Source organism: Sinohyriopsis cumingii, chromosome 8 (assembly GCF_028554795.1).
Source record: "Sinohyriopsis cumingii isolate HCF-2022 chromosome 8, ASM2855479v2, whole genome shotgun sequence".
In the NCBI taxonomy this organism is placed as follows: Eukaryota; Metazoa; Mollusca; class Bivalvia; order Unionida; family Unionidae; genus Sinohyriopsis; species Sinohyriopsis cumingii.
Genome location: NC_142968.1, coordinates 21484391 through 21507052, shown reverse-complemented (window position 1 = coordinate 21507052; position 22662 = coordinate 21484391). Strand labels below are relative to the sequence as shown.

The 22662-nt window shown below is 36.9% G+C and overlaps 1 protein-coding gene across 1 annotated transcript; it reads left to right on the top strand.

The window, feature by feature from the left end:
* Positions 1-549: 549 nt before the first annotated feature.
* Positions 550-20982, top strand: LOC149793119 (tryptase-like). Its single transcript, XM_089966299.1, has 7 exons — positions 550-682; positions 6323-6496; positions 7799-7881; positions 13746-13834; positions 14298-14560; positions 19070-19212; positions 19571-20982. The coding sequence occupies exons 1-7, from the start codon at positions 616-618 to the stop codon at positions 19733-19735; spliced, it is 984 nt and encodes a 327-aa protein (XP_089822425.1). The 5' UTR covers positions 550-615; the 3' UTR covers positions 19736-20982.
* Positions 20983-22662: the final 1680 nt, after the last annotated feature.

Here is a 22662-nt window from a genome sequence, read left to right as displayed (position 1 = left end):
TATAGACAACGTGGCAGATGAAATTCTGTAGTCATAATGTTACTAGTGTCTCTGAAAACAAAATGTCTTTAGTGACAAGATGAAACTGATATTTAACTCCGGTGATTCATGAACTAGCATAAGATAAAAAAAAAGAATACATTGCCGAAAGCTTTAATGCTTGACAGAGAGCGTGACTTGAAATGGGAGGCTCGTAACCTTCTTTCCATTCGAAGCTGATCAGTTCAACATCCAAGTAATTTTGTCCCATGAGAATATGAGCATAACTTCTGGTCGTATTTTTCCCTTTAAAGGTATACTGCTATAAAACCGGAGAGAATCGAATCACCCTGCATTCGATTAACTGAGTTAAAACCATTTTATTGATTTTATTGAATTATCAATGAAATAGTTTTAACTCGGTTTATCAAAAAGTGTAAGCAAAGAAGATTAAGACCTCAGTCAGGTTTTCTTTAGCTCCATTGTACCAGATCAGGACCTTGTAAGTCTGTGACAAGTAATGTGGGATTTAATGGGCATATACGAAAAGTCTTGAGGAGATAAGATGACCACAGATAAAGAGCAAGTCGTAAACTCCTGTAATCCGTCCATTTTGTCGCTGACCTTTGCAAGAAGATGGGGATCGCTCTTCTATCCATGATCTATGTACTTCTTAATGTCTACCCCACGGAGGCTGTATATTGTAAGTAATTTACTTAGGAGAAAATATATTCCTAATTCAATGAATCAAATTGTATAAGATAATTGTATGAATGGTATTTTCAAAAGGAAAGTTCCAAAGGGAGAGCCTGAAGATTATACGAGCAATAAAAGTTTTAGTGATAAAATTGATATTTTTGAAATTTCACAGTAAGAATTTCATTGCTTATGGAAATAAAAGAAAATATATCTGAGTGCAATATTCACACGTAATAGTTTCAAAAGACTTACACTCTAGCAAAGTTACCATAAATCCTATAAGATCGGGAAACAGCGGAAGATTCCGAATATTCGTGATTAAGTTTGTAAAGATTTGCCATGCATAAGAAAATGGGAGCCATAAAACCAATTCAAATCAAGCCGTTGAAAACGATTTTGAGTTTAGATAAGACTGGAGTTTTATTATTATGACGGTGTGCCTATATGTTTGAAATTTTAAAGAGGTTTCTATGATAAGAGATAAGTTTCTGTCACTAAATGTTGACAAGATCCGATGTTACAAATACATTACTGTGAACGTATGAGTACTGAATTGTATTTTTACTACAAAAGGCATGAGTAGAACTTAATTATCAAAAGACAACGTAAACAAATCTAATCACATCATCATGATTTGGGACCGATTTGATTATTAGTTGCCAGGAGATTTTTCTATGATGCATAAAATTTCCTCCTCATATAATAATACTAAAAAAAACATTTAAAAAGCTTTGAGAACGGGATCCAAAACTTGTACCATATTGACTTGCTTGCTGACATGCAACCGAATGCATTGGTGACTACCAGTTAGTGTGTGTGTTTGTGATTTGGATTTTTAACGTAGCTTTAATAATTTTTCAGTCATATCGCTAACATGTCAACAGTGTGGCAGTTTAAAGTGATGTCTGGCACTGGGGCATCATGCCGCAGACACGTAATATGATGTCCCACATAGTCACATTATCCTGACACCAGGCCTACCAGTCCTAACACTAACTTTAATGCTGAGCGCCAAGCGAGGCAGCTGTTAGTACTATTTTTGTAAGTCTTTGGTATGACTCGACTGGGGATCGAACCCACAACCTCCCGCATCCGACGCCAACGCTCTAACCACTAGGCCACCGGATCGGTACCAGTTAGAAGCATTCCTGTAAAAAGATGTAATGACCCAGTCTCTTAGATTATGATCTGTTCCGCGTCCGTGAAAATTTAGTAGTCGACGAAATAGTAACGACAACGTGATCAAAGCGAACATTTGACTGTGACGATTGCTAAAATTAGGGAAAAATGCAAAATAATATAAAACAAGCAAACAAACAAAGAACCAAAGCAAGTCAATTATTTTATGGTATAAAATGACAGCGCAAAATGCTGATATCAAGGAAAGACAGAGACTTTTGAGGAATTTTATTCTACTATACAATGTTCAGAGGAAGAGAACAACATCCCTCATGTTTGACTGAATTTGGGCAAATGAAGACGTGCACGTGTCTTTTTGTTCTTTTACAAGGCGATAATGGAATATTCAGACGTTTATGTACGATTTTGTAAAACATGACCAATCAAACAGCGGGGCGCCGTCTTGGGACAGATAGACAGCCTGATTTGATCTGCATATCAGTTACACAGGCAGTTTACGAGTAATTATTTTTGACTCATCGAGGTGCACTACTTGATATTGTTTTCATCTTTTATTCTCAAATTTGTGTATGTCTATGTCTGCGTAAGTGGTGGAGTAATCTGTCCAGGACGCCATGCAAAGGGGGATGGCGTCGGGAGCTCTTTTATCTGAAATTTGCACAGTATTTCACCTCACCTTTGTGTAACGTAGTCAGTTCTTGACAAAGGAGGACGGAGGCAGGCAACTGACAGAAAAACTGTTATCTGTGGCAAAGTTGTTGTTGTTGTTGTGGGGTTTAACGCCATTTTTCAGCACGATAGGCTATACATGGCGGCCAGTATTAATGGTGGAGGAAGAACCCGGAAAACCCCGGAAAGAACCACCGACCCACGAGAAGCTACTGGCACTGTGGCAAAGTAGGAGTGCCATTAAAGAACATTGCCCCCGGCCGCAGGAGCGCCACTGAAGAACATTGCCTCCGGGCGCCTCAAACCATCGCGCCGCCAATGTATATGCGCCTACACTGAGGAAGCGTATTCAAGTTGCGCTTTAACCAAGGCTTTACACGCAGTTTCCTGTATTTCTTCGTATTTGTTTTTTGGTACTTGAGGTATACATGTGTGTTCTGTTAACACTGATTATTTTTCGTGAGATATGGCAGTTCAGTTCAAGTCGTGACTGATGTGTTCTACACCTTGGTATTTAACATGATATGCAGCTGATCATTTCTCATCATTATTAACGGCAGTGTGGTATGTCCGTACCATCTGCAAATACTAGTAACCACAACGTTGATTGAACCGATGGGTCGCACAGTACGGATCAGTGATTGAAGTATATGATTTGGAGCTGTGTACGAGAGAGAGTGTGTGTGTGTGTGTGTGTGTGTGTGTGTGTGTGAGAGAGAGAGAGAGAGAGAGAGAGAGATTTTGATTTTCAGATTTAAAAATGGATTTGAACAGACTATAAAAGTCAATAGCGTTCAATTCATTCCTATAATTACAAGGTTTTCTCAAATTTTATAAAGTCCATTTTATTTCAGAAACTTTCAAAATTGTCAGTGTATTTGCTATTGGTACACGTAACTTGCCATGAAGTTTGGATTCTGCTATCATATACGTTTAAAAATAATAACCAATACCGTCTATATTTTGCATCGCAGATTATCCTACCCTTATGTAGGTAATGTTACGGTGTCAACAATCAGTTCTGTCCTCGTATTAGGAAGCACATGGCCTTAATCCATGGTCGGTAGGATAGATGAGTTCACGTTGCATGCTACCCTTGTACTTGTAGGAGAGGTAATATGTGTATTTGTGCGCGTGTTTTGGATTTTTAACGTAGCTTTAACAATGTTTGTCATATCATTACAATATCTCTTGCGTGGCAGTTTTATATTGATGTCTAGCACTGGGGCTTCATGCCGCAGACACGTGGCATCTTGTATCACCCCGTCACATTATCCTGACACCAGGCTGAGAAGTCCAAACACTGATCTATTAATGCTGAGCACCAAGCGAAGCAGATGCATGTACCATTGTTTAAAAATGAATCTTTGATATGACTCGGCCCGGATTCGAAATCTACGACCTCCCGCACAGAGGCGGACGCTTTAACCACTTGGCCAGGGGAGCGGTCGAGAAATAATTTAAAAACCGAATTTAAGGCGCGCGCTTACAAAAACAATTTAAAATTTACTGCATTATATAGTGCAATGGCGATTGGACGCTTTGCAAGTACTAATCGATGCATATATTTTTTTTTTTATAATAAAATAAAATGGGACACATTTTCAAATTAAAATGTTTCTCCCCAGATTATACCAACATTTGACACAATCCTAAATCTGTATGTACTGCATGACCAGGTCATGACTTGAAGCTTGTCCTCAGACCAGGTCATGTCCAGTTAAAGATTACCAAAAACAGGTAAGTATACACCAATATGCGGTCAGATTTGACTTTGTCAGGACATCACTCATCCCACTTGTACAGGGAGCAGTTGTTGCCATCTTGAAATTTTGCTCCAGGTGGTAGATTTTGAGTGTAAGTGATAACCCTGGGCTAGAAGAGGAATCCAACAGATAATGCACGTTATGTACGTGCTCTTTAAAACAACGATTGACCTATAACCTGTTCATAGTAGCTCGACTCTCTCTTGCAGTGTGCATATCAAACCTGGCGTCACATTGCTCATCCCTGATACACAAAAATAGCAAATTCAGCGCTTCACTTTGATACACAAAAATAGCAAAATCAGCTCTTCACTTTAGTAACTAGACATCTCATTACACGTATTACAGAAATTTGTATGAAGTCCTCCATCAACCGAAATAACTAAAATTTATTTGTGATATACACAAATGCAAAATATTGATTTATGCTAGATGATTAATAACAACGTGTTCCGCGTTTATCGATTTGAGTTTGAATATATATATATATATATATATATATATATATATATATATATATATATATATATATATATATATATATATATATATATGGGGTGTAGGGGTGGGGTGTTGCCCAGATCGAATGTAATATAAAAAACAAAAACGTTTAGACTACTTTTCCAGGAATGACGTGTATTGTAAAATTAAATTTAATCTTTACACAAGATAACCACAAAAGGTTAATTCCTAATGCAAACAATATCGCTTTTACATACTGACAAGATCGATAAATAACGTTAAACAATATCGCTTTTACATACTGACAAGATCGATAAATAACGTTCACTCTAAATGTGATCTTTAATATATGTTATATGCAAATGCAACATTGAAAGTAGTGAACGCCAAATGTAATCAAACTTGAATGCAAGTAAATTAGGTGGGGGTAGGGGTGTTTGTCCTCCATAAAGTACGATTTTCCTTTACTTGAATCTTCTTAAATTTTTACAGTTTTCAGTACATACTAGTAGTCATCATAATGCATTGGGTTGTTGTTTTTTTCCGAGGAGCCAAATATGACATCCCAGATGGACTATGACTGATTCTTAAAACACTTCGTGGGGCTTTCATTTCTAATTAAAATAGGAAATATTTTGAATTCCAAGTCCTGAGTAATTGCAACGAACTGGACAACAGAGGTGAACTTTGGTGGCTACTTTAATGTTGGTTAAAATCATGAGTTGCGTTTAGATAAGGAAATAAATAAAATCTTCCACCATGACTATGGGTTATTTCTGATACGTGTTACTGAATATATTCTAAATAGGTTCCATTGTTGCATGCTGAGAAGAAAGAAGTCCACTTCCAGCAATTATAATTACATTTGGACAATATTAATGAATATTATTTTCTTCTCTTCGGCACAGACATCATCATCAGCCGCGCATAAATCGTATCTCAAGAAAAAACATTCCCCGAATAATGTCATTCAAAACTGACCTTCACTGACTGATAGATGACCTTTAGGATAATGACCTAATTTTGTACCAGCTAAGGGCGTTACGTGTTTGCGTATCACGTATTATATCTTCAACTTCGTAAATGAAAAAGGTGTTCATTTCGATACTGTCGTGTAATAAATTAAGAACGCAAACTAAAGAATCACATGTTTCGTTTATATTTTTCGGTAACGGTTATGCCATGTATGTTCTAATTAGGTACGAAGTTGAATAGGAAGTGTGCTATGGTTGACATAGAACAAAATAAAAATATGTCCATAATTTGAAGATATGCTTGTACATGCAGATATATATATATATATATATATATATATATATATATATATATATATATATATATATATATATATATATATATATATATATATATATATATGAATTGGAAACAAAGTGAAAGTTCATTTCTTTAATCCAACCATCTTCGATCTAGTAAAAGCAAACGGCAAAACCAAACTAAATAATATTCGGTAAAATAGTTTCAACCCCTTTCTTTGGCATGGTTTTTAGTCATATATTTATAAGGACGTCTTCATGAGTGATATAGTTAAAAAATATGGCATATTCAAATAAAATATTCTCAGATTCTCTTTTCTGTGTCTGTATCAGCGTGCGAGTCATTTTACCACGGGCAGTGCGTATCATTACTCGGGGGCGCGTGTCCATCAGGGTCCCTTCAAACCTTAAGCTACTGTGGATTCTTGGAGGTCTGTTGCTATGGAGGTTCGATCGGAAGTGGCGGCACTGGATCCGGGTCTACAGGATCCGGAAGTTCCAGTAGTGGTAAGTACAGGAGTCCACAGTATCAAAGAATTAATAGTACCAATTTTATAAAAGATGTTTTCCACTTTCAGGAGTTTCTTTATAATTATGTCTTTATACTCACAACAACATTAAGACTCTGACCTTGAAATTGATCAATACTTTATATGCTGTATTTATTAGGAAGGGTTTACCTTCCTAAATTTCGTGGCAAATCACTGTGACATTTTTTAAAAACTGGGTCTGACTTCTTTGGAAGTTAAATTCGAAGGGTGAGAACTTTAGAGGCTTATACTGGGTTACCTCCCTTATACCGTGAATTCTGCAAAGTGCCAAGTTAATACAGTTGCACTCGTTGATTTTCAGGACGCATTATATGTGTCTTGCTTATGTTGCATTAAATTAAGTATCATTAACGTCATACTCTGTGTATTGATGTTACATTAGTACTTTACGTGATATTACAATTGCAGCTTATAATTAAAAATTTAGTGCAAAATGTATCCAAAAACGACAAACACTTAATTTACACGGAGATACAATTGGATAGAAATACTCTCGAGGATATAAAGATAACTTACGTATGGATGTGATTAGGGTTTATTAACGATAAATAAATTTAAATAAATAGATTGCATCATGATTTTGAGGGCAAAGACGGTAATGCATTTTAAGATCCAGATTTGGTTTGGTTTCGTGTTTAACGGTGCAGCAATACAGCGAGGTTTGTTTGTGCTAAGGTGTTTGGAGTAAAGTCCATTGCCGCGGTGTTGCAGTGGTAACCGGGGTTGAGTAGATTAGGATTAGGATTAACGTAACGTAGCTTTAACAATTTTTCAATCATATCGCTAAGATGTCTGCAGTGTGGCAGTTTAAAGTGATGTCTAGCACTGGGGCAAAGTGCCGCAGACATGTAGCATGATGTCCCACCCAGTCACATGATCCTGACACCAGGCCGACCAGTCCTAACACTAACTTCTTAATGCTGAACGCCTAGTGAGGCAGCTGTTCGTACCATTTTTGTAAGTCTTTGGTATGACTTGGCCGGGGTTCCAACCCACGACCTCCCGCTTCCGAGGCGGACGCTCAGTTTATATACCCATTTCTGGGACGTCAGTTTTGGTTTTTGTTTCCGCACTGATATCAGTTAGTTTGGTAAAGAAACGTTAACGTCTGTACATCAAAACGTTAACGTCTGTACATCAAAACGTTGGTTTGGGCAGGGGGAAGGAGTGTTTCCTAACATATCTGTTTTCTTCTTTTCTGTCTTCTTTATTCTTTTTCCGCCTTGCGTATGAAGCACGCCGTTTTCATTTTTTGCAGGATCATGTGGTCATCCGATGCTGACCGGGAGTCACCGTATCGTTGGCGGATCTCTCTCCACCCCAGGGGAATATCCATGGCAGGTACTGTACATACGCTAATGAGTTCATCGGCCTTGGGTGGCATTTGTCAGCCAACTGTTGCATAAATCAAATTAAGATGTACCGATAGCCAGTCTAAATGCCACCGAAGTATAAATATTGCTGTTTTATAACTGGTGTCTCAGTGGTTGAATTTGAGCTAATGTCACACATATGTTGTTTTCGCTACATAACATATACAGTTGTCAATCACAATAAAGTCTTCATTTCTCGTCCAATTTTCACAAGGCCTCCTCTCTCTCTCTTTCTCTATCTCTCTATTAGGTTATCGATGAATAAATTGGGGTTGTCATATAATCGTATTCTGAGCATTCGCCCTTGCATTTAACCTGTTGATTCATTTTAAACTACTAGTTAGCATTTTAAGTTTCATATAATCAAGATTATTTCATAAACGTAATTATGTAGTAAGAACATGTCACAAAAACGGAAAAGAAAATAGTTCAGTTGAAATTATATGAAATTGTGTACTATTTTAAGTGACACCACACATGTGTTTGGGTCTTCTGTCACAACTCAAACCATTATACAGCTTATGTATAATAACGTAATGATTCATACAAAAGTTAAAAGACGACACAATTGGTCAACCGTTCACTGCGATCCCAGTTTGATTTTCATTGCCTTTAAATATTTATTTATACATGTAGCCGGGAAATATAATTTCATTAGCTATAGCTTTGAGCTGTCGTCCTTCTGGCATCGGCGACATTGCAATTCGTTTCATTCTCCTTCTTTCTTACAAATGATAGCTAGTGATTTTATCAGTAACATCTTTGTCTAAATGACCACATCTATCACTATTACTTCTTCAGGTATTGCTCCGTCTATTCCCTATCTTCATACTCTATCTGCTCCACTTACTGCTGCTGCTCGCTGTATTAATGCTGATTGTGTTAATATGGGTACTGTTGCTCCTTCTCGTACACATCCTGCATTGTGTTAATATGGGCACTGCTGCTCCTTCTAGTACACATCCTGCATTGTGTTAATATGGGCACTGCTGCTACTTCTAGTACACATCCTGCATTGTGTTAATATGGGTACTGTTGCTCCTTCTAGTACACATCCTGCATTGTGTCAATATGGGTATTGCTGCTCCTTCTAGTACACATCCTGCATTGTCTTAATAATGGGTACTGTTGCTCCTTCTCGTACACATCCTGCATTGTGTTAATATGGCTACTGTTGCTCATTCTAGTACACATCCTGCAATGTGTTAATATGGGCACTGCTGCTCCTTCTAGTACACATCCTGCATTGTGTTAATATGGGTACTGTTGCTCTTTCTAGTACACATCCTGCATTATGTTAACATGGGTATTGCTGCTCCTACTAGTACACATTCTGGATTGTGTTACTGTTTACTGTTGCTCCTTCTCGTACAAATCCTCCACTGTGTGAATATGAGCACTGCTGCTTCTTCTAGTACACATCCTGCATTGTGTTAATATGGGCACTGCTGCTCCTTCTAGTACACATCCTGCATTGTGTTAATAAGATCTGCTGCTACGTCTAGTACACATACTGCATTGTGTTAATATGGGTACTGCAATATGGGTACTGTTGCTCATTTTAGCACACTTCCTGCATCGTGTTAATATGGGTATTGTTGATCCTTCTAGTACACATCTGCATTGTGTTAATATGGGCACTGCTGCTCCTTCTAGTACACATCCTGCATTGTGTTAATATGGGTACTGTTGCTCCTTCTCGTACACATCCTGCATTGTGTTAATATGTGTATTGTTGCTCCTTCTCGTACACATCCTGCATTGTCTTAATATGGGTAGTGGTGCTCCTTCTAGTACACATCCTGCATTGTGTTAATATCGGTACTGTTGCTCTTTCTAGTACACATCCTGCATTTTGTTAATATGGGTAACGGTACCCATATTAACATTCTAGTACACATCCTGCATTGTGTTAATATAGCTATTGTTGCTCCTTCTAGTACACATCCTGCATTGTTTTAATATGGGTAATGTTGGTCCTTCTCGTACACATCGTGCATTGTGTGAATATGAGCACTGCTGCTCCTTCTAGTACACATCCTGCATTGTGTTAATATGGGCACTGCTGTTCCTTCTAGTACACATCCTGCATTGTGTTAATATGGGCACTGCTGCTCCTTCTTGTACACATACTGCATTGTGTTAATATGGGTACTGCAATATGGGTACTGTTGCTCATTCTAGTACACTTCCTGCATTGTGTTAGTATGGATATTGTTGCTCCTTCTAGTACAAATCCTGCATTGTGTTAATATGGGCACTGCTGCTCCTTCTAGTACACATACTGCATTGTCTTGATATGGGTACTGTTGCCCCTTCTAGTACACATCCTGCATTGTCTTAATATGGCTACTGCTGCTCCTTCTAGTACACATCCTGCATTGTCTTGATATGGGTACTGTTGCACCTTCTAGTACACATCCTGCATTGTGTTAATATGGGTACTGCTGCTCCTTCTCGGACACATCCTGCATTGTGTTAATATGGGTAATGTTGCTCATTGTAGTACACATCCTGCATTGTCTTAATATGGGTAGTGGTGCTCCTTCTCGTACACATCCTGCATTGTGTTAATATGGGTACTGTTGCTCCTTCTAGTACACATCCTGCATTGAGTCAATATAGGCACTGCTGCTCCTTCTAGTACACATCCTGCATTGTGTTAATATGGGTACTGCTGCTCCGTCTAGTACACATCCTGCATTATGTTAATACGGGCACTGCTGCTCCTTCTCGTACACATCCTGCATTGTGTTAATATGGGTACTGTTGCTCCTTCTCGTACACATCCTGCATTGTATTAATATGGGTACTGTTGCCCCTTCTAGTACATATCCTGCATTGTCTTGATATGGGTATTTTGCTCCTTCTAGCACACATCCTGCATTGTGTTAATATGGGCACTGTTGTAACGGTACCCTTCCTGCATTGTCTTAATATGGCTGCTGCTGTTCCTTCTAGTACACATCCTGCATTGTGTTAATATGGGCACTGCTGCTCCTTCTAGTACACAGCCTGGATTGTGTTAATATGGGCACTGTTGCCCCTTCTAGTACACATCCTGCATTGTGTCAATATGGGTACTATTGCTCCTTCTCGTACACATTCTGCATTGTGTTAATATGGGTACTATTGCTCCTTCTCGTACACATTCTGCATTGTGTTAATATCGGTACTGTTGCTCTTTCTAGTACACATCCTGCATGGTGTTATTATGGGTACTGTTGCTCCTTCTCCTACATCCTGCATTGTGTTAATATGGGTATTGTTGCTCTTTCTAGTACACATTCTGCATTGTGTTAGTATGAGCACTGCTGCTCCTTGTAGTACACATCCTGCATTGTGTTAATATGGATATTGTTGCTCTTTCTAGTACACATCCCGCATTGTGTTAATATGGGTACTGTTTCTCCTTCTTATACACATCCTGCATTGAGTGAATATGAGCACTGCTGCTCCTTCTAGTACATCCTGCATTGTGTTAATATTAGTATTGTTGCTCTTTCTAGTACACATTCTGCATTGTGTTAATATGGACACTGCTGTTCCTTCTAGTACACATCCTGGATTGTGTTAATATGGGCACTGCTGCTCCTTCTTGTACACATACTGCATTGTGTTAATATGGGTACTGCAATACAGGTACTTCTGCTCCTTCTCGTACACATCCTGCATTGTGTTAATATGGTAATGCTGCTCCTTCTGGTACACATCCTGCATTGTGTTAATATGGGTGCTGCTGCTCCTTCTAGTACACATCCTGCATTGTGTTAATATGGGTACTGCTGCTCCTTCTTGTACACATCCTGCATTGTGTTAATATCGGTACTGTTGCTCCTTCTCGTACACATCCTGCATTGTGTTAATATGGGTACTGTTGCTCTTTCTAGTACACATCCTGCATTCTGTTAATATGGGTACTGTTGCTCATTCTAGTACACATCCTGCATTGTGTTGATATGGGTATTTTTGCTCCTTCTCGTACACATCCTTCATTGTTTTAATATGGGTACTTTTGCTCCTTCTAGTACACATCCTGCATTGTGTTAATATGGGTACTGTTGCTCATTGTAGTACACATCCTGCATTGTGTTAATATGGGTACGGTTTGCTCCTTCTCGTACACATCCTGCATTGTGTTAATATGGATACTGTTGCTCCTTCTCGTGCACATCCTGCATTGTGTTGATATGTGTACTTTTGCTCCTTCTCGTACCCATATTAACATTCTAGTACACATCCTGCATTGTGTTAATATAGCTATTGTTGCTCCTTCTAGTACACATCCTGCATTGTTTTAATATGGGTACTGTTGGTCCTTCTCGTGCACATCGTGCATTGTGTGAATATGAGCACTGCTGCTCCTTTTAGTACACATCCTGCATTGTGTGAATATGGTCACTGCTGCTCCTTCTAGTACACATACTGCATTATGTTAATATGGGTACTGCAATGTGGGTACTGTTGCTCATTCTAGTACACTTCCTGCAATTTGTTAATATGCGTATTGTTGCTCCTTCTAGTACACATCCTGCATTGTGTTAATATGGGCACTGCTGTTCCTTCTAGTACACATCGTGTAATGTGTGAATATGGGTACTGTTGCTCCATCTCGTACTCATACTGCATTGTGTTAATATGGGTACTGCAATATAGGTACTTCTGTTCCTTCTCGTACACATCCTGCATTGTGTTAATATGGGTAATGCTGCTCCTTCGAGTACACATCCTGCATTGTGTTAATATGGGTGCTGCTGCTCCTTCTAGTACACATCCTGCATTGTCTTAATATGGGTACTGTTGCTCCTTCTAGTACACATCCTGCATTGTGTTAATAAGGGTACTGCTGCTCCTTCTCGTACACATCCTGCATTGTGCTAATATTGGTACTGTTGCTCCTTCTAGGACACATCTTGCATTGTGTTAATATGGGTACTGTTGCTCCTTCTCGTACACATCCTGCATTGCGTTAATATGGGTACTGTTGCTCATTCTAGTACACATCCTGCATTGTGTTAATATGGGTACTGTTGCTGATACTAGTACACATCCTGCATTGTGTTAATATGGGTACTGTTTGCTCCTTCTCGTACACATGCTGCATTGTGTTAATATGGGTATTGTAGCTCCTTCTCGTACACATCCTGCATTGTGTTAATATGGGTACTGTTGCTCCTTCTCGTACACGTCCTGCATTGTGTTTTTATGGGTACTGTTGCTCTTTCTCGTACACATCCTGCATTGCGTTAATATGGTACTGTTGCTCCTTCTCGTACACATCCTGCATTGTTTTAATATGGGTACTGCTGCTCCTTCTAGTACACATCATGTATTGTTTTGATACGGGTATTTTTGCTCCTTCTAGTACACATCCTGCATTGTGTTAATATGGGTACTGTTGCTCCTTCTAGTACACATCATGTATTGTTTTAATATGGGTATTTTTGCTCCTTCTAGTACACATCCTGCATTGTGTTAATATGGGTACTGCTGCGCCTTCTAGTACACATCATGTATTGTTTTAATATGGGTATTTTTGCTCCTTCTAGTACACATCCTGCATTGTGTTAATATGGGTACTGCTGTTCCTTCTAGTACACATCATGTATTGTTTTAATATGGGTATTTTTGCTCCTTCTAGTACACATCCTGCATTGTGTTAATATGGGTACTGTTGCTCATTGTAGTACACATCCTGCATTGTGTTAATATGGGTAATGTTACTCCTTCTCATACACATCCTGCAGGAACTATTTAGACTTCTACTTTTGTTAACATTGTTGATTCAACTACTGCTACCATTATTAATACTGCTACTGCTGCCTTTTTCAGGTGTCTGTGAGGTACGGAGGAAGCCACCTGTGCGGTGGAACTTTGATTGACCAGAACTGGGTCGTAACAGCAGCTCATTGCTTCGAAGGGTAAAGAGAGAGAGAGAGAGAGAGAGAGAGAGAGAGAGTCTCCTGAATGTCCTTCATGTACAACTTGCTTTTAATACTTCGACATGAAATATGATATGTCTGTCTCGTCCTGTGGTTGATCGTAAGCAGAAAAACTAAACAAAACCGTCTACGTAATGAGAAATTTCTAATATTTGAAAAGACTTTCAAACGACGATCTTCAACTAAACACCTAATGCTAATCTTTCTGAATATATGTCCAAAGAAACTTCCAACTAGCATGAATAAATACAACGAGAAGTGGAATGAGCGCAGATACAAGTACTCGTAACCGTTCCAGTGTCATGAAAACGTTTACCTGCTTCAGTGCTCATTTTGAATACCTATTGTTAGATTTTGTGAGCTATGTTTTATAAACGATGAAGAAACGAAAACAGTTTTGACGTATGAAATAAAAACATTTTTTAAAACAATTTTATTTAAGCATGTCTGGTGATTATTGGACAGTCGCTCTTGGCGTTCATGACATGTCACAAATGTACACAACCAACATCCATCGCGCAAGCGTTATCAGTGTTCATGGCAGCTATGACTCCCAGACCAATGAGAACGATATTGCAATGATGAAATTGGATAGGCCCGTAGATCTAAGCGGTATGCATGTCAGAGCAGCTTGCTTGCCGAGAGAAACCGATGATTTCACGAACAGAGTCTGTACCGTCACAGGATGGGGAGCCACACATTCCGGTAAGTCTATACACATATTCGCGTTGTGTTTTCCTGTGATTTATATGTTGAAATATTCCCAGAAATGTAGACCGAAACAACATTGCAAAATTGTAAATTGAGCACAAAAAATCTATATCCTCAAACTTACCTTGTAATAACATTTTCAGTGTAGGTAAAAACCGCATTCAGTATTAAAAGCTCTTGTCTTGGAGTCATGTGCGACGAGAAGTTGAAAAAAATCTATTAAAAATGAAGTTATCTCTTACTGGGAAAGGTATTCATCAGGATATTCGTTACTCTCATGTCGGTCATGCTGATGTGATAAAACATTGGAAATTTAGTTGTCTTTTTTAAAAAAAAGTCTTTTGAAACAGAACTATTCTGGTGTTATACATACTTACCAACCTACTTACCTACCTACATAAATACATCCTAGAAATGTGCGGTATTATCGGTATATCGGTGTACTGCGATAATTATATTTCTCAATGTATGTACCACGGCACTCTTTCGCTGTACCAGTACGTCAGTAGTTTCTGCAAGTAAATAATTGTACAGACATTCCCGAAGAATCTTATTTCGACTTAACTAATATTAGCATCGTATTTTTCTTACTCAATACAAAATAGCTCAACAAATTAACTTTTTGTTTTACAAAATGGTTGAATTTGTCACATATATTTGGTGATTATTACATATATAATTTTATTACACACCCATTTAATATTACACGGCTGATCTGGCATGCGATAGAGATATTCATTATGTGATTCCGTATCACACAACTTAAATTCCACATCGCACCCACAGCCTGGAACTAACTACCTTTACAACTTGAAATATTAAATAATGGTTCACTTATAAAATATACTGGAGCGTAACGTATGGGGCGACGAGCAGCTTATGTGCATTTCACGGTATGTAGGCCGAGAAATTAGAGTTAGTTGAGGTGGAAAACAATATCTTGGACAGAATGTATGACAATATGACAATGAATCATCAGTCGAAGCTGGTGTGTATTTCAAACATGAGAGAGAGAGAGAGAGAGAAAGAGAGAGAAAGAGAGAGAGAGAAACAAAAAAGTAAAACAAACAAGTACTTTGCTGCTGAAATCTTGTATTTAAATTTTTTAAATTCCGACGAAGTATAAAAGACTCAGGGGGTCATATCAAGATTCGTGGCATGGCTAGAAATGTACCATATTTGAAAGAAATTTTACCCCACGTTTAATTTCTGACGGCCTCGACATCGACGCATCCAACTCGCTCTTTCTGCCATTAACAACCTGAAATTTCAAGAATAGTCCACTTATAAACCATAGGGAATGATTTATTGATGTACATTTTAAACTACTAAAAGTGTCAACACGCGTCTGTAATTTTAATAATGGGTGCAAATGGTGCTTTTGCTGTTGGGGATTATTGGGGGATTATCGTAAATAACGACGAGGAGGTTATGAGCATGTCTATCGCCGAGAAATTAGAAGCAGTTGAGACTGACAACAAAATGTTTGACAATGAGTTTTCTTATGAAGCTGGTATTTCCAGCTGACATCAGACACGAAAGAGAAGGAGAGACCAAGCACTTTGCCGCTGAAATCTTGCATGGAAAGTTTTAAAATCCAGACTTAGTAAAGAAAAAGACTTAGTAAGTCATGACAAGATTACAGGCATAGCTAGAAATGTCTCCACTTTCTGAGAAAACTTTACCCCTTTTTAATTAAACACCACTACAATTTGTGCATAACGGATTACTTTAATGATTTAGGTTGGATTGTACCTTGAGCCAATCTTAATAGTTACAACATAGCTGTACACAAGTGAACTGGGTGGTGGCTGGCATAGCTGCAGAAACAAAATAAGCTAAATGTGTCGAAGGAACAGCACGACCCTAAGTTTGCAATGAATGTAACAAAATCATATTTTACGTTACCATTAAATTTGTTGAGTTATTGATTTGGGCAAGGTAAATGTATGAATATTTTAATTCAAAGATCCACAAAATGATTAACAGAGATAACAACAAAGAAACAAAAGAAATGTGGATTGAGAGATAAGAAAAAAGAACAAAAGGAATGTGGAGTGCTACGTAATGCGATTTATGAAAACAATGTACGATTTATCAACTACAAATCGGAGAGGACAGAGTTATTAAAATAACTTACATCCTGAGTGGGTAGACCAAAACAATAGCAGATGTTACATTCACCTCACATAGTTATTAAAATAACTTACATCTTGAGTGGGTAGACCAAAACAATAGCAGACGTTACATTCACCTTACAGAATTATTAAAATAAGTTACATCTTGAAATTGATATCAAAGTAAAACTCCAAAGGATATATGTAATCGTGTTTTTGTGGTACAAGTTAGTATTGTCAAAATCAATAAAACGATGAAACAGAAAATAGGTGAAAGACACTAAGTGTAACCCTGATAGAATTAAAACCGCAAAGCAGACAGACATAAAAACTAATTGAAAATTAAAATCGATCAATACAAGAAAAGAGTTTGATTAAAAAAAATAAACTTATGACTAGTTATGTATTGCTTTACGATTTTCACATTGGACTACGCCATTGCTACCCATTTCACGATGGTATTGAGTGTGAATTTAAGATATTTATTTCAAACTACTAAAGAGACGCCAACTGCTATTTGATTTAGTGTTACGTCTTTAGGCTCTAATGTACAGTAACAAAAGAAAGAATGAAAACAACAAGCTTTGAAAATGTGGCAAATAAATTATTTCCCTGGAAAAACACTGTAAACAATACATAAATAAGAACTTACGGTTTTAAAAATAAAATGCAAACATAATCCAAGAATATTTCACGAATTAAATTTTAGATGTTGTAGTAATGAAAAGTTCTACTGAATTTAAGTTTGAGTTCCGACGAAAAATCCAAATTGGACGGCGATGACGTATGCCATAACCTTTATAGTACAGATGTGTCTACAGTTCTTTGCTGATTCACAAACAATATTCCGGTGTTTGAATATCCGAATAAAATTTAAAGAAATGTCTTTGTCCAAGAATTCTGTATGAGCACTCACATATTTCCAGGAAAAAAAAACAATCTTTAAGAATCCAAATAATTTATATAAAAATTAAAATGTAACTCCAAACTGGTCGCAAACAACCACTTTCCAGTGTAAAGCCCAACTGAGATTATTTCTCCGTAGATAAAGGTTATACAGACAAATAATGCGTAAAACAGATACCCCTATAAGGGTCACGTGATCACATTCCAGAACATTTTAGAAGGTATTCACATGTCTAAGATCACGTATTCCAGTACCGCCTCGATTTCACTATTATCAATTCACACATTAAGAATAAGAAAGAAGTTGTTTACTTGATTCTCAGTCAAGGCCACGAACTATGTCAGCAAACGTTCAGTTTTAACGACTAAACAGTCAGGTCCAACTAATTTCTGGAAGATATCAAATTCTTAATAAACAAAATTATATTACTTTGACATGTTATGAAATTAAAAATAGAAATATTTTAAAACTTACAAATAATTAGATTAAGTCAAATATAAATTAAATCAAATATACATAACATCAGATAAATGTAATTGTTGCATAACAGTTGTAAAGCTGAAATTACACTACATGCATTAGAATACAGTTATGGATTTAACTATGTATAACGGGTGATTCTCAGCAGTATGTCATGAAAACTTCCAGCTTACCCTTGTGTTAACTAATGCTTCAATATGCAAAATAATTCAGCCGAAGAATAGCGAAAGAGTTTACATTTTTGCACTGTGAGAGGTGATAAAACTCTAATCGTGGTTTCATGCAAATCTGTTTCATATGGAAAATCATACATACAATCCAATGTTACCTGGTTAAACAATCTTCTTGAGGATGAACGTCAAATTACATATTCAGGAAATCAAAACGATACCTTTTTCCAAAGCATAATATTTCCGCAACTGTTTAGCTTCACACAGCTGAGGAATAATGGTAGTTCCCTACGTCAGCATATCTAAAATATTTCTTGAATTGACACTTCCAGTGGATTTTTTGGAGATAAATACGAAGATAATCAACATAGCTTATATCATGTGGCATGCATAAAAACCTATCACACATGCTGCTTCTTGAACTAAACTATATATATGGATTTATTTTGAAGAGGAAATATTTAAAGTGCAAAAAAAGAAGAAAAGAAGCACAACAGTAAATCTCATGAGCATTTGCTCCCAACAAGGTTTGGAATCATTTCCTGTTTTCTTATCCTAATCTTTCATAATTATCTTTCAGTATTGTTATTATCGTGATTTATGTCTTTATTTCTGTAAATACATCTGTCATCTTTGTTTTTTTAAATAAATTTTAAAGAGTTCTTGTTATGGGAATGGTACTGGATTTTTAATAGCCTTTTAGCCGATTCCAATTCTATAGGTTGCGATACAGATATGATTGACCCAAACAGATATGATATCAATATTCAATGTATAGATATAATTCGTATATGCATAACTATATATGTGTATGTGTGTCTATCTCAAGGTGGGAGTGCAACACGTTACATGCTGGAAGTGGATGTTCCGATCATCTCAAACGACATGTGTGAATATTACCTTGGCCGCGGTACGGTACACGATAGCAACATTTGTGCAGGATACACACAAGGCGGCAAAGACGCCTGCCAGGTAATGTTAGCACACAGGTCAACATCAATTCCTGAACTTAATGTCCAAATGATTGGCCGCATTAAATACAGGCGAAATCTGCAAATTCTTTGTTTTGGGTATGACAGCTTCTACCAGTTATTTTAATTGACAGTGGAATCCATGGTTCATCACAATCAATTAACTTCGTCAAATAAAATTAAGAGCTAACACATTATGTCCCGAAGCGGTAATAGTGTCATTTTCCATTGTAACTTTCTTGAAACAAGCGTCAGCTTAAAACTGAATCAAACTTGGACTTGTTTTTAGAGTCAAAACATAGAATATATTCAGTTTGTGTTCTTATATTGATCAAATAAACGTTCTTGTTTAATTTTAGGGAGACTCCGGTGGTCCGTTGGTCTGCAAGGTGGGAGACTCCTGGGCTCTGGCAGGTATTGTTTCCTGGGGTTATGGGTGTGGTCAGAGAAACGCCCCCGGTGTCTATACCCGTGTGGCTTCATTCATTAGCTGGATCGACTACGTCAAAAGCAGACACCCGTGAAACAATTACATTTGCAATAGATTCTACATCCGTAATTCTTAAAGAAGCATGATATAGCCTACCTCATTTGTTTGCACTCAATGACCTGAATAGTGAACGTGTTAATGTGAATTTATTTTTTATGATATATTCTTTAATGAAATAATGAAATGTATGACTGTGAAACTAATTGACATCGCCAAGGAGGCGATGAAAGTGATATCCCCGATATGGTGATACCACCGCTGGATCTACCTTCTTTCCCAATTAAGAGATACATCTGTCATTACGTTTGATAAATTTCTAAATAGCCGTCCTTTTTTTCTTCTCTCTCTCTCTCTCTCCACCCTTAGAATGAACATATTTTGCAAGATGCCAAATCTGTAATTTATAAGGCTTTGCGGAAGTGCTGAAAAAAAACAACCGAATAAGTATTAAATTTACTATTCAAATTAATTTTCCACATGAATTGTGCAAATTATCATTGGCTGAACTTGCATGATCTGTTCGTATTCAATATTCAGTGTCATCTGTACATTTACACTCCTGGACAAACCGTGAAACGTTTTAGGGCAAAACTCTGGGTTAAACATAATTGTTAAATAAGCGATTTAACTCTAATCACATCCATAGTCATGACTGGAAACGAAGGAGAAATCGGTTATGGGTGAGTGTTGGTTGCAAACTGAATTTAAGTGACCATCCAAATTTGGGTACAACCTCTATTACCAGACCAGACTACAAGCGTGCCTTGCTCATATATTTCATGTCTGAATGCACAGTTAAACAACCTAATAAAATCCAAACCATAACAGGTAAATTCACAGTCATTAAAAGGTTTTACTTTAATGTTTTGATTGATTTTGCTACCGTTACCAAAACAATTCACTGAATTAATCTGCGCACGAAATTTGTTAGTAAAAATTCGAGTCATTTGTCGTACGAATTTACCTTTTACAAAATGCCGAATATGAATCATTATATGTAGGATTTAAATATGTAAACATTTTCTGCTAAATTATTCTAAAATTTCAAAACTTATTTTATAGATGTAATAATTGTATTTACTTGTTTTGGTCGTAAAAACACTAAACGGAGAAACAAAATCAGTACAAGTTGACGTTGTTTGCCACTAAAATATATAATAAAGAAGACAATATCAGGGTTTGTTTTAGTAGATATATGGATAGATTTCACTCGTGCAGTGGATCTATAGTTTTGTACTGAATGGTGAAACCGCTATTGCCTGAACGAAATGTTTTAGTTTCGTGAGTGAATTATTTATTATTTTCTTATATCTATTCAACTAACGTAGATATTCTCTCTCTCTCTCTCTCTCTCTCTCTCTCTCTCTCTCTCTATATATATATATATATATATATATATATATATATATATATATATATATATATATATATATATATATATATATATATATATATATATATATATATAATTTTAATGTCAGAAGCAGCGCTGGATTTTGATGACAACGCCAGAAAGAAATGGCAGATGGGCTTATATCAGTTTGAGAAAAAGTACTAATTTAATCAGAAACATAGAATGGTTTGCACCTTCTTTTTATGTCCAGATAAAGTTTGCGAATTCAACTAAATTTAGAGCGGAAACTTGTAAATTTGTGTAGTAGTTACTTTTATCTATCGACTTCTCTATTTATATTGAGATACATAGATTGACGATTCAATATATATATATATATATATATATATATATATATATATATATATATATATATATATATATATATATATATATAGTAAGCACTTAGAAATCACGCGCTGTTTTTCAAAATTAGATAAAGTCAAAAAATTACTTATATAGCTTTACAGAAGCATTTATGTAAAAGGTAAAAGTTTAAAACATAGAAAACAAGTATGAAACATTTCCCTTTGCTTTATTTTTTCGCTTGTTTTCGGTGGTTTGAACTGTATTTTTAACACATTATTGGCTATATCATGCCGAGGAACTGGCAGTTAAAAATGGCTTTCCCAATGACATACAAAGGCATTCGATTCTCTTTTGATAATGGCATTATAGCTTCGCCAAACCATCAGCATAACGATGTATCTATCGAACAGTCAGAGCTATACAAGTTTCATGAGTTTTCTCTGAAAATATTTAAAATGTTGTGCTGAGAAATAATAAAAAGAGGAAAAGTGACTTTCTGTTTCTTTAAGAGTTTCGTAAAGGAAGAAATGGTATCCTAATTCAATTTTAAGGACATATATTTATGCATGTGTTAAGTATAACTTGTATTTCTCCATCGCAAAACCATACATCAAACTGTTTAAGGTTCCCACCACCCCACCTCTCTCTCTCGGTCTCTCTCTGTCTCTGTCTCTCTCTCTGGGCCCCGAGCGGCCGAGTGGTCTAAAGCGCTCACCGTTACGGATCACTGCCATCTCACTTCTGCGTGGGTTCTAGTCTCGGACTCTGCCGAGGTGGTTACGTGAGAAAGCTTGCCAGTAGCTTCTCATCGGTCGGTTTCTTTCTGGGCTTTTCCAGGTTTCTTCCTCCACCATTTATACTGGTCGCCATGTATAGACTATATAGTGCTGAAAAATGGCGTCAAACCCTAAAACAACAACAACAACTCTCTCTCTCTCTCTCTCTCTCTCGTATTGCCGAATTAATATATTTGTGTATTTAAACCCTTCGGCCCAGAATCATTGAAAAATGTGATTAAAATCCAGACACCTAAAATATATCCCGACTAAAGCTGACATTGATATTCTTTCTACTAATGATGGGCATGATCAAGGTTTGTCTGCTTGTAGAAATATTCGTGCTTGACATTCTGGAACCATATCGTCCGGCTGACGAAAATCTACATTCACTGATAATATGTCTCGAAAATAGCGAATTAAGTTAGTGTCCATTACAAAAGTAAGAAAATTACGACACTTTGGAAGAATGTTGATCGAACT